The sequence below is a fragment of the Budorcas taxicolor genome, chromosome 11, assembly GCF_023091745.1.
Source record: "Budorcas taxicolor isolate Tak-1 chromosome 11, Takin1.1, whole genome shotgun sequence".
Taxonomy (NCBI): Eukaryota; Metazoa; Chordata; class Mammalia; order Artiodactyla; family Bovidae; genus Budorcas; species Budorcas taxicolor.
In genome coordinates, this window is record NC_068920.1 from 56,368,212 (window position 1) to 56,380,975 (window position 12,764).

The 12,764-nt window shown below is 40.3% G+C and overlaps 1 protein-coding gene across 2 annotated transcripts in view; it reads left to right on the plus strand.

Annotated features, from left to right (window-relative positions):
* Positions 1 to 12,764, plus strand: part of ZNF451 (zinc finger protein 451) — a 95,867-nt gene that overhangs the window by 63,594 nt on the left and 19,509 nt on the right. For both annotated transcript variants that reach the window (XM_052648749.1, XM_052648751.1), the window contains exons 12-13: positions 10,722 to 10,852; positions 11,705 to 11,891. In XM_052648749.1, the coding sequence (XP_052504709.1) occupies positions 10,722 to 10,852; positions 11,705 to 11,891 (318 nt within the window). The remainder of the gene's footprint in view (positions 1 to 10,721; positions 10,853 to 11,704; positions 11,892 to 12,764) is intronic.

Genomic DNA, 12,764 nt, shown 5'->3' on the forward strand with positions numbered 1-12,764 from the left:
GGTGCTGGAGATGACCCTTGAGAGTCCCTTGGACTTCAAGGAGATCCAACCAGTCCATCCTAAAGGAGATCAGTCCTGAATGTTCATTGGAAGGACTGATGTTGAAGCTGAAACTCCAATACTTTGGCCACCTCATGCGAACAGCTGACTCATTGGAAAAGACCCTGATGCTGGGAAAGATTGAAGGCAGAAAGAGAAGGGATGACAGAGGATGAGATGGTTGGATGGCATGACCGACTCAATGGACATGAGTTTGGGTAAACTCTGGGAGTTGGTGATGGACAGGGAGGCCTGGCGTCCTGCAGTCTAATAGGTTGCAAAGAGTCTGACACAACTGAGCAATTGAACTGAACTCTGCATATAAGATAAATAAGCAGAGTGACAGTATACAGACTTATCATACTGCTTTCCCAATTTTGAACCAGTCGTTTGTCCCATGTCCAGTTCTAACTGTTGCTTCTTGACCTGCCTTACAGGTTTCTCAGGAGGTAGGTAAGGTGTTCTGGTACTCCCGTCTCTTGAAGAACTTTTCACAGTTTCTTGTGATCCGTACAGTCATAGGCTGAAGTAGAAGTAGATGTTTTTCTGGAATTCTCTTGCTTCATCTGTGATCCAGTGGATATTTGCAATTTGCTCTCTGGTTTCTCTGCCTTTTTTATATCCAGTTTGTACATCTGGAAGTTCTCAGTTAATGTACTGCTGAAGCCTTGCTTGAAGGATTTTGAGCATTATATTGCTCTCATGTGAAATGAGCGAAGTTGTGCGGTAGTTTGAACATTCTTTGCCATTGCCCTTCTTTGGGATTGGAATGAAAACTGACCTTTTCCAATTCTGTGGCCACTGCTGAGTTTTCTAAATTTGCTGGCATATTGGGTAGAGTGCTTTATCAGCATCATCTTTTAGTATTTGAAATAGCTCAGCTGGAATTCTGTCACCTCAACTAGCTTTGTTCATAGTTAATGCTGCTTAAGGCCTATTTGACTTCACACTTCGGGATGTCTGGCTCTGTGTAAGTGACCACACCATCATGGTTATCTAAGTCCTTAAGACTTTTTTTTCCCAGTTCTGTATTTTTGCTACCTCTTCTTAATCTCTTCTGTTTCTGTTCGTTTCTTGCTGTTTCTGTCCTCTGTTGAGCCCATCTTTGCATGAAATGTTCCCTTGCTATCTCTAATTTTCTTGAAAAGATCTCTAGTCTTTCCCCTTGTATTGTTTTCTTTTATTTCTTTGCATTGTTCCCTTAAGAACACTCTCTTATCCTCCTTTCTAGTCTTTGGAAGTCTGCATTCAGTTGGATGTTTCTTTCCCTTTCTCCTTTGCCTTTTCTTTTTTCTAATTTTCTTGAAAAGATCTCTAGTCTTTCCCCTTGTATTGTTTTCTTTTATTTCTTTGCATTGTTCCCTTAAGAATACTCTCTTATCCTCCTTTCTAGTCTTTGGAAGTCTGCATTCAGTTGGATGTTTCTTTCCCTTTCTCCTTTGCCTTTTCTTTTTTCTAATTTTCTTGAAAAGATCTCTAGTCTTTCCCCTTGTATTGTTTTCTTTTATTTCTTTGCATTGTTCCCTTAAGAACACTCTCTTATCCTCCTTTCTAGTCTTTGGAAGTCTGCATTCAGTTGGATGTTTCTTTCTCCTTTTTCTCCTTTGTCTTCTTTTCTCAGCATTTGCACAGCCTTGTCAGATAACCATTTTACCCTCTTGCATTTCTTTTTCTTTGGGATGGTTTTGGTACCATGTTAAGAACCTTTTGTACCATGTTATGAACCTCCATCTATAGTTCTTCAGACACTCTTCTATAAGGTCTAATTTCTTGAATTTTCAGTTCCACCATATAATCATAAGAAATTTCATTTAGGTCATACCTGAATGGACTAATTTTGTTACTTTCTTCAATTTAACCCTGAATTTTGCAGTAAGGAGCTCATGATCTAAGCAGTAGTCAGCTCCTCATCTTGTTTTTGCTGCCTGTTTAGAGCTTTTCCATCTTTGGCAGCAAAGAATATAATCAGTCTAATTTCTGTATTGACCATCTGGTGATGTCCATGTGTAGAATCATCTCTGGTATTGTTGGAAGAGGGCATTTGCTATGACCAATGTGTTCTCTTGGCAACATTCTGTTAGTTTTTGCCTTGCTTCCAAGGCCAAACTTGCCTGTTATTCCAGGTATCCCTTGACTTCCTACTTCTGCATTCCAATCCCCTGTGATAAAAAAGATATCTTTTTTTGGTGTTAGATCTAGAAGGTCTTGTAGTTCTTCATAGAATTGTTTGACTTCAGCTTCTTCAGCATTAGTCATTGGATTACTGTGTTACTTGGATTACTAAAATGTTGAATGGTTTGCCTTGGAAATGAACCAAGAGATCATTCTGTTGTTTTTAAGACTGTACCCAGTACTTCATTTCGAATTCTTTTGTTTACTATGAGGGCTACTCCATTTCTTCTAAGGGATTCTTGCCCACAGTAGTAGATATAATGGTCATTTGACTTAAATTTGTCCATTCCCATCCATTTTAGTACATTGACCTCTAAAATGTTAATAGTCACTCTTATTTGACCCCGTCCAGTTTACCTGGATTCATTGACTTAACATTCCAGGTTCCTATTCAATATTGTTCTTTATAGCATTGGGCTTTACTTTCACCATCATACACATCCTCAACTGGGTGTCATTTCCGCTTTGGCTCAGCCCTTCATTCTGTCTGGAGCTATTTCTCTGTTCTTCCCCAGTAGCGTATTGGACACCTATCAACCTGCATGGTTTATCTTCCAGTGTCAAATCTTTTTACCTTTTCATACTTTTCCTAGGGTTCTCTAGGCAAGAATACTGAATTGCTTTGCTATTGTAAAGTCAGGGCGCCTGATTCCTCCAGCTCCATTTTTCTTTTTCAGGATTGATTTGACTATTCAGAGTCTTTTGTCTCTCCATACACATTTTGAGATTTTTCTGTTCTAGTTCTGTGAAAAAATGTCATTGATAGGGATTGCATTGAATCTGTAGGTTGCTTTGGCTAGTATAGTCATTTTTGAGTCAGTACTGATTCTTTCAATCTGCAAGCATGGTATATCTTTCCATTTGTTTATGTGTTCTTTGATTTCTTTCATCAGCATCTTAATAGTTTTTAGAGTACATGTCTTTTGTTTCCTTGGGTAGGTTTATTCCTAGGTGTTTTTTTTTTTTTTTTTCTGTGATGTTATGGTAAATGGAATTGCTATATTTAGTATCAGGTCATCTGCAAACAGTGACAGTTTAACTTCTTCTTTTCCAATTTAGAGTCCTTTTGCTTCTCTTTCTCACTGATTGCTATAGCTGAGACTTCCAAAACTGTGTTGAATAAAAGTGGCGAGAGTGGGCATCATTGTCTCGTTGAGCTTTTCACCATTGAGTATGATGTTAGCTGTACATTTGTCATGTATGGCCTTTATTATGTTAAGGAGCCTGGCAGGCTGCAGTCCATAGGGTTGCAAAGAGTTGGACACCATTGGGCAGTTACACTACTGTGTTCTGTGTACCCTCTTTGCCCCCTGTCTGGAGAGTTTTTCCTCATTCATGAGTGGTGAACTGTGTCAAAAGCTTTTTAGTCTGTTGAGATGATCGTATGGTTTTTATTCTTCAGTTTGCTGATGTGATGTGTCACGTGGATTGATTGGTGGATGCCTTGCATCCCTGGGTCATCATCATGATCTTTTTAATATACTGTTGGATTGGTAGTATTCTGTTGAGAATTTTTGCATCTGTGTTCATCAGTGGCTTTGTCATTGTTTAGTCACTAAGTCGTGTCTGATTCTTGCATCCGCATGGATGCAAGATGCCTGCCAGGCATCGCTGTCCATAGGATTCTCCAGGCATGAATACTGGAATGAGTGGCTATTTCCTTCTGCAGGGAGTCTTCCCGACCCAGAAATTGAACTTGAATTTCCTGCATTTGCAGGCAGATTCTTTACCACTGAGCCACTAGGAAAGCACTAGGAAATCATCAGTGGTACTGGCCTGTAATTCTGTAATTTTCTTGTGGTATCTTTGTCTGGTTTTGGTATCAGGGTGATGGTGGCCTCATAAAATGAGTTTTGAAGTTTTCCTTCCTCTCCAGTTTTTTGAAACAAGTTTCAGAAGCATAGGTGTTAACTCTTCTCTAAATGATAAAATTTGCCTGTGAAGCTTTCAGGTCCTGGAGTTTTGTTTATTGGGAGGTTTTTAATCATGGTTTCAATTTCAGTGCTTGTGGTTGGCTTGCTCATATTTTCTATTTCTTCCTGGTTCAGCCTAGTGAGACTGTACCTTTCTAAGAATTTGTCCATCTCTACCAGGCTGTCCATTTTATTGGCATGCAGTTCTTCATAGTAGTCTCTTATGACCCTTGACATTTCTGTGGAGTCAGTTGTAAATTTTCCTTTTCCAGGTTTGATTTTATTGAGTTGAGTCCTCTCTCTTTTTTCCTTGATGAGTCTAGCTAAAGGTTTTTCATCTTTTCAAAGACCCAGCTTTTAGATTCATTGATCTTTGCGATTGTTTTGTTTGTTTCTATTTCATTTATTTTTGCTTAGATCTTTATGATTTCCTTCCTTTTGTAAGGCTTAGGTTTTCTTTGTTTTTCTCTTTAGGTTTTCTTTTTCTAGTTGTTTTAGATGTAAGGTTAAGTTGTCTATTTGAGACTTTTTTTGTTTCTTGAGGTAAAGATTGCAGTGCTGTAAGCTTCCCTCTTAGAAGTAACTGCTTTTGCTGCATCTCATAGGCTTTGGACCGTTGTGCTTTTGTTTTCATTTGTTTCTAGGTATTTTAATTTCCTCTTTGATTTCTTTAGTGATCCAATGGTTGTTTAATAGCATATCACTTAACTGCCACATGTTTATGTTTCTTAGAGTTTTTTTCTTATAGTTTATTTCTAATCTCATAGTATTGTGATCATAAAAGATGTTTGATACGATTTCAATTTTCCAAAATTTACCAAGGGTCACCTTATGGCCTAGCATGTGGTCAGTCCTGGAGAATGTTCTGTGTATGCTTGATAAGAATGTGCAGTCTGTTGGAATATTCTATAAATGTCAATTAAGTCTAACTTGTCTAAAGTGTCATTTAAGGCCTCTATTTCCTCATTAATTTTCTGTCCAGATGGTCTCTCCATTGATGAAAGTAGAGTATTAAGTCCCCCACTAATACTGTGTTCCTGTCGATTTTTCCCTTTATGTTCATTACTATTTGCCTTGCGCATTGAGGTGTTCCTGTGTTGGGTGTATATATATTTATAATTGTTGTATCTTCTTCTTGGATTGAATCCTTGATCATTATGTAGTGTCCTTCTCTGTCTCTTATAACGGTCTTTGTAAGTTTATTTTGTCTGATATGAGTAATGCTGCTCTATCTTTCTTATCATTTCCATTTGTGTGAAATACCTTCTCCTATCCTCTTACTTTCAGTCTGTAAGTGTCCCTAGATCTGAGGTGGGTCTCTTGTAGATAACGTGTATGAGCCTTGTTTTTGTAGCCACCCAGCCAGTCTTATGTCTTTTGCTTGGTGCATTTAAATTTTAGGTAATTAATGATATGTATGATCCTAATACCATTCTTGGTTGTTGCTGCTTCCCTTTCATCACTTGGACTATATCATGCCATTCCCTTCTGGCTTGTAGAGTTTCTGTTGAAAAATCAGCTGGTAACCTTGTGGGATTTCCCTTTCATGCTCTTTTTCCTTTTTCCCTTGTTGCTTTTAATATTTTATCTTTGTCTTTAATTTTTGTCAGTTTGATTACTGTGTGTTTGTGTGTTTCTCCTTAGTATATCCTGCCTGGTACTCTGCACCTCCTGGACATGGTTGACTGTTTCCTTTCTCATGTTGGGAAAGTTTCCAGCTGTTATCTTTTCAAATATTTCCTTGGGTCCTTTCTCTCTTTCTCTCTCTCTCCCGTTCTGGGACCCCTATTATGAGAATATTGGTGTGGTTAATGTTGTCCCAGAGGCCTCTTAGTCTGTCTTCATTTCTTTTCATTCTTTTTTCTATATTCTGTTTTGCAGCATGATTTCTGCCGTTCTATCTTCCAGATCACTTATCCATTCTTCTGCCACAGTTATTCTGCTATTGATTCCTTCTAGTGAGGAGATGGTTGGATGGCGTTACCAACTCAATGGATTGGAATTTGAGCAAGCTCCAGGAGTTGGTGATGGACTGGGAAGCCTGGTGTGCTGCAGTCCATGGGGTTGCAAAGACTTGGACACAACTGAGTGACTGAACTGAACTGAGTGTATTGTTCATTTCTGTTAGTTCTTTAATTCTTTTAGGTCTTTGGTAAACATTTATTGCGTCTTCCCCATTCTTTTTCCAGGATCCTAGATCATCTTCGCTATTATTATTCTGATTTCTTTTTCTAGAAGGTTGCCTATCTCCAGTTCATTTAGTTGTTTTGGGGGGATTTATCTGCTCCTTCATCTGGTATATAATCCTGTTTCTTTTCATTTGGTTAGCTTTCTGTGTTTGCGGTTTTCTTCTTGGGGATTGCAGGATTGTAGTTCTTGTTTCTTCTGTCTGCCCTGTGGTGAATGAGGATAAGAGGTTTGTGCAGGCTTCTTGATGGAAGGGACTGGCTGTGGGGAAAACTGGGTCTTGCTCTGATGGGCAGGGCCATACTCAGGAAAACTTTAATCCAATTGTCTGCTGATGGGTGGGGCTGCGCTCCCTCCCTGTTAGTTGTTTGACCTGAGTCGCCCAGTCCTAGAGTCTGTAGGTTCTACGGTAGGGCTAATCACAGCCTCTAAGAGAACTTACGCCAAGATGCGTCTACCGGACCCCTTTCCCCATGGCAGGCCACTCCCAACCCTTGCCTTCTCTAGGAGATCCTGAAACACTGAAGGCAGGTCTGACTCAGTTTCCTGTGGGGTTACTGCTCCTTTCCCTGGGTCCTGGTGGACACATGGTTTTGTTTTTGCCCTCCAAGAAGAGTCTGTTTCTCTCAGTCCTGTGGAATTTCTATAATCAAATCTCACTGGCTTTCAAAGTCAGAGTCCCTGGGGATTACCTGTCTGCTTGCCTGATCCCCAGCTGAAAAGTGTGATGTGGGGCCTCAGTTCAGTTGAGTTGCTCCATCATGTTCAACTCCTTCTGACCGCATGGCCTGCAGCACACCAGGCTTCCCTGTCCAGCAACAACTCCTGAAGCTTGCTCAAACTCACATCCATCTAGTCAGTGATGCCATCCACCCATCTCATCCTCTGTCTTCAGAGCACTTTAACAGCATGACATTCAGTGTAATACTTCAGATGCCATCCAACCATTCTCCTCTCACCTTCAGTTTTTGCCAGGATCAGGGTCTTTTCCAGTGAGTCAGCTCTTCGCATTAGGTAGCCAAAGTACTGGAGTTTCAGCTTCAGCATCAGTCTTTCCAATGAATATTCAGGACTGATTTCCTTTTTCAACTGACTGGTTTGATCTCCTTATAGTCCAAGGGACTCTCAAGAGTCTTCTCCAGCACCACAGTTCAAAAGCATCAGTTCTTCAGTGCTCAGCTTTCCTTATGGTTGAACTCTCACATCCAGACTTGACTACTGGAAAAACCATAGCTCTGACTAGACAGACCTTTGCCAGCAAAATAATGTCTCTGCTTTTTACTATGCTGCCTAGGTTGGTCATAGCTTTTCTTCCAAGGAGCAAGAGTCTTTTAATTTCATGGCTGCAGTTACCATCTACAGTGATTTTAGAGCCCAAGAAAATAAAGTTTCTCACTGTTTCCATTATTTCCCTATCTGTCTGCCATGAAGTGATGGGACCAGATACCATGATCTTAGTTTTTTGAATGTTGAGTTTTAAGCCAGCTTTTTCACTCTAATCAAGAGGCTCTTTAGTTCTTCGCTTTCTGCCATAAGGGTGATGTCATCTGCATATCTGAGGTTATTGATATTTCTCCTGATAATCTTTATTCCAGCTTGTCATCAGTTTGCATGATACACTCTGCATATGTTAAATAAGCAGGGTGACAATATACAGCCTTGATGTACTCCTTTCCCGATTTGGAACCAGTCCGTTGTTCCATGTCCAGCTCTTAACTGTTGCTTCTTTACCTGCATACAGATTTCTCAAGAGGCAGGTCAGGTGGTCTGGTATTCCCAGCTCTTGAAGAATTTTCCACAGTGTGTTGTGATCCACACAGTCAAAGGCTTTGGCATAGTCAATAAAGCAGAAACAGATGTTTTTCTGGAACTCTCTTGGCTTTTCAGTGATCCAGCGGATGTTGGCAGTTTGATCGCTGGTTCCTATACTTTTCTAAATCCAGCTTGAACATCTGGAAGTTCACGGTTCATGTACTGTTAAAGCCTGACTTGGAGAATTTTGGGCATGTGAGATGAGTGCAATTGTGCGGTAGTTTGAGCATTCTTTGGCATTGCCTTTCTTTGGGATTGGAATAAAAACTGACCTTTTCTAGTCCTGTGGCCACTGCTGAATTTTCCAAGTTTGCTGGCATATTGAGTGCAGCACTTTCACAGCATCATCTTTTAGGATTTGAAATAGCTCAGTGGGAATTCCATCACCTCCACTAGTTTTGTTCGTAGTGATGCTTCCTAAGGCCCACTTGACTTCACATTCCAGGATGTCTGGCTCTAGGTGAGTGATCACACCATCGTGATTATCTGGGTCGTGGAGATCTTTTTTGTATAGTTCTTCTGTGTATTCTTGCCACCTCTTCTTAATATCTTCTGCTTCTGTTAGGTACATACCGTTTCTGTCCTTTATTGAGCTCATCTTTGCATGAAATGTTCCCTTGGTTTCTCTGATTTTCTTGAAGACATCTCCCAACTTGCCCATTCTATTGTTTTCCTCTATTTCTTTGCATGGATCACTGAGGAAGGCTGTCTTATCTCTTCTAGCTGTTCTTTGGAACTCTGTGTTCAAATGGTTATAGCTTTCCTTTTCTCCTTTGCTTTTTGCTTCTCTTCTATTCACGGCTATTTGTAAGGCCTCCTCCAACAACCCTTTTGCCTTTTTGCATTTCTTTTCCTTGGGGATGATCTTGATCCCTGCCTCCTGTACAATGTCACGAATCACCATCCATAGTTCTTCAGGCACTCTGACTATCATATCTAATCCCCTGAATCTATTTGTCACTCTACTGTATAATCATAAGGGATTTGATTTAGGTCATACCTGAATGGTCTAATGGTTTCCCCTACTTTCTTCCATTTAAGTCTGAATTTGGCAATAAGGTGTTCATGATCTGAGCCACAGTCAGCTCCCGTTCTATCTGTGGCTGCAAAGAGTATAATCAATCTGATTTCGGTATTGACCATCTGGTGATGTCCATGTGTAGAGTCTTCTCTTGTGTTGTTGGGAGAGGGTTTTTGCTATGACCGGTGTGTTCTCTTGGCAACTCTCTTAGCCTTTGCCCTGCTTCATTCTGTACTCCCAAGGCCAAATTTGCATGTTACGCCAGGTGTTTCTTGACTTCCTACTTTTGTATTCCAGTCCCCTATAATGAAGAGGACATGTGTTTTGGGTGTTAGTTCTAGAATGTCTTGTAGGTCTTCATAGAACCGTTCAGCTTCTTCAGCATTACTGGTCGGGGCATAGACTTTAATTACTGTGATATTGAATGGTTTGCCTTGGAAACAGAGATCATTCTTTCATTTTTGAAATTGCATCCAAGTACTGCATTTCGGACTCTTTCGTTGGCTATGATGGCTACTCCATTTCTTCTGAGGGATTCTTGCCCACAGTAGTAGATATAATGGTCATCATATGATGGTCATCTAGCTACAGGCCTGCCTTTAAGCCTGTCTAGTCTTTGGACATTCCTTTCTCACTGAGCTTAATCATTGCTAGCTTTTGGTTTAATTTGAGAAATTGAGACTCTTCATTTCACTAGAACACTTAGAGGCCATTGTGGGGTTATTAATTGGCCTACCTTCAATATTGTGTCTCAAGGTGTAGGGTGCCCAGAAGGGCAGAAAGGCAGTAAAGGGCAAGTTGGCGGAGCGATCAGAATGTACAGAACATTTATTAGTTAAGTTTGCTGTCTTGTATGGGCATGGTTTGTGGTGCACCCAAGCAATTACAGTGGTAACATCAGTGATCACCATAACAATATAATAATGATAGAAAAGTGTGAAATATCATGAATATTGAAATGTGACAGCAAGTTAGCAAATGCTGTTGGATAAATGACATTGATAAGCCCAGTCAAGGCAAAGTTGCCACGGACCTTCAATTTGTAATAAAAAAAAAAATAGTATTAAAGCACAGTACAATGAAATACGGTGCATTTGCCACATTTGATAGGAAACCGTATACAAAGAAGAGGATTAGGATTTAAGATAGAAACCCACTGACCTGGATAAGGCTTTTAGTAAGTCCAGCTTTCCTGAATGACCACTCTTTTAATTCAGCGAGCAGCCTTAACATACTTGTAAAAAATCCACTAATGCATACATTCATGTAGAACAACACCAAAGAATTTCACACACATTACTGTGGTTCTGCTGAACGTCCCTGTGAGTCTTCTGCTTACTAGTCAGGTTTGGAGCAGTTGTCTACTTTCCTGTGGTTTCAGCAGCACCCTGTGCTGGAACTGTCTATTCTGCCTTCTACTCTGGTACTTTTTTTCTAGAAATATTTTTTTCCTAGTATTTGTTCTTCCTTATGGAGTTTTCAGTTACGTCTGTTCTTCTGTTCTGGCTTCTTTTGTTTGACTCCTCGTTTATGCCTGTTGTAAACAACAGTGTTGTTTATTGTTCTAAACACGACAGGGGGAAACACCAACTGGAAGCCCCCGGCCCACTGTAAGGTCTACAACTACCTGAACCGCATCGGCTGCTTCTTCCTGCATCCTCGCTGCAGCAAGAGAAAAGATGCTGCCGACTTTGCCATATGTATGCATGTGAGTCATTGCTTTATTCAGAATCTCCTGTGACTCTAGGACCCATTTGACTAATCTTCCCACTTACATCGTAATGACACTGTAGGTTCCTTTCTAGTGCTGGGTCTTTTGCATAAAACCTTTTGCATCAAGTTCTACTTGAGACCGTTGGGAGCAGGAACGTGTAGCACGCGCTTACTGCTTCACCCCCAGGTCCAGCCAGCCCTCGGCTGTGCGTAGTAGGACCTTAACTGTTTGTAGAATAAATGATCAGGTGGTGTCACTCTCTGACGCCTGAGGCGCTTCCACATTTAACATCTCTGAAATGAGCAGGCCCTGTGACAGTCACTGTTGGCCCAGGTGAAATCTGCATTTGCTTCTGTCTCAGCTAGTTGCCTGGAGAAATGACCCACTTGAGACCCAGTTTAAATTAAATTTTCTGCTTAAGCTTTGTGTCACACTGATAACATGAATTTACTCTGTAGACTTGTTGATTGCTGCTTATATTTTAAACCACAAGATAATTTCTTTTTCCATCTAGCCAGTTTTAAGGTTGAGCTTGCTTGCTTTACTGTGACTTTGCTTACTTTAGCCCTGTTACTACTGTTTCGCCTTTATATGGGGGCCTCCTCTTTTTTTCTTTCTCTCTTAGTGGCACATTAAACAGTTTATCTTAAAATTGACAGCACTTTACATTTTTAAAATATGGTATTAATATATTTTATTTATGAATGAGATCTTTATATCATACTTTAATGGGAGCAAGGGGACATGCGAAATACACCTTTCTAGGTAGGTGTTCATTCTGAAACAGCTGTAACTTGATTGGAAGCACAGATGCTGATTTGACGTGTGCCATTTGTTCCAACTTAGGCTGGCCGTCTAGATGAACAGCTGCCCAAGCAGATTCCTTTCACCATCCTCTCAGGAGATCAAGGTTTTCTGGAGCTAGAGAATCAGTTTAAGAAGACTCAGAGGCCAGCACATATACTCAACCCTCACCACTTAGAGGGAGATATGATGTGTGCCTTGTTAAATAGCATATCTGACACCACCAAAGGTATGCAGCTGCAGCCTCGGGCCAAACCGCCCAAAAGGAGGAGACTTCACTGCTGAGAGAAGCCAATAAACTGCTGCCCACTCTCGCCCTGCGCCTGCTTACTAAGCTGCCCCGCGCTCATGCTTGTTGTGTTCCATTCCTTATCTGCTTTCATTTTGAGTGTATTAGAAGGAGAATGAATTCGTGATTTTCTGGAGCCCTTTTTCGTCTAAAGGATGAAATTTATATTCGTATATTTAATGGTTTGAAATATGCTATTAGAGTCTTGTAAAGCTCAGAATCTGGATCTTCATTTTGTTTTGGAAATTCTAAATTTATCTTCAGTTTTTCAGAAAGCAAAGTGCTTATAGGAGAAACCAGAAAGCAGTAAATATGGCAATACCCCCCCCCCCCCAAAAAAAAGCATTTAGGAGGTTGACAGTGACAGAACGAAGCCCTGAGTGATTTTTATTACCTTGAAGGACTAGGAGCCCCTGTCCTGCACTCTCTCTGCCTTTCTGAAATTGTTCAGTGAATGGGCATGCTGGTGGCCAGTTTAACTAACCAATATTTAGGAAAGGGTATAATTCTAGGGACCCAGATGGTTTTGTTTTTGTTTTTTTTAATTTCTAAAGTAAATGTGGGTAGGAGAGAATAAAGGAATAGTTTTTAAATATCCTAATAAGTTGCAGCCATGAAAAGAGTTTAAAGATATTGATGAATGACTTCAGTGAGAAACTGACTACTTCTTGGAATGTTTATTATTTGCCTTTACATTTCCCAAGTATGCCCTCCTCCTTGCTAATTTCTTCATTTCATATATGTAGAGCCGCATTTTGATTGAAGATTTGTTCTGAAGAACTTTGCTCTGGTCACTCATTGCAATGGATAAAT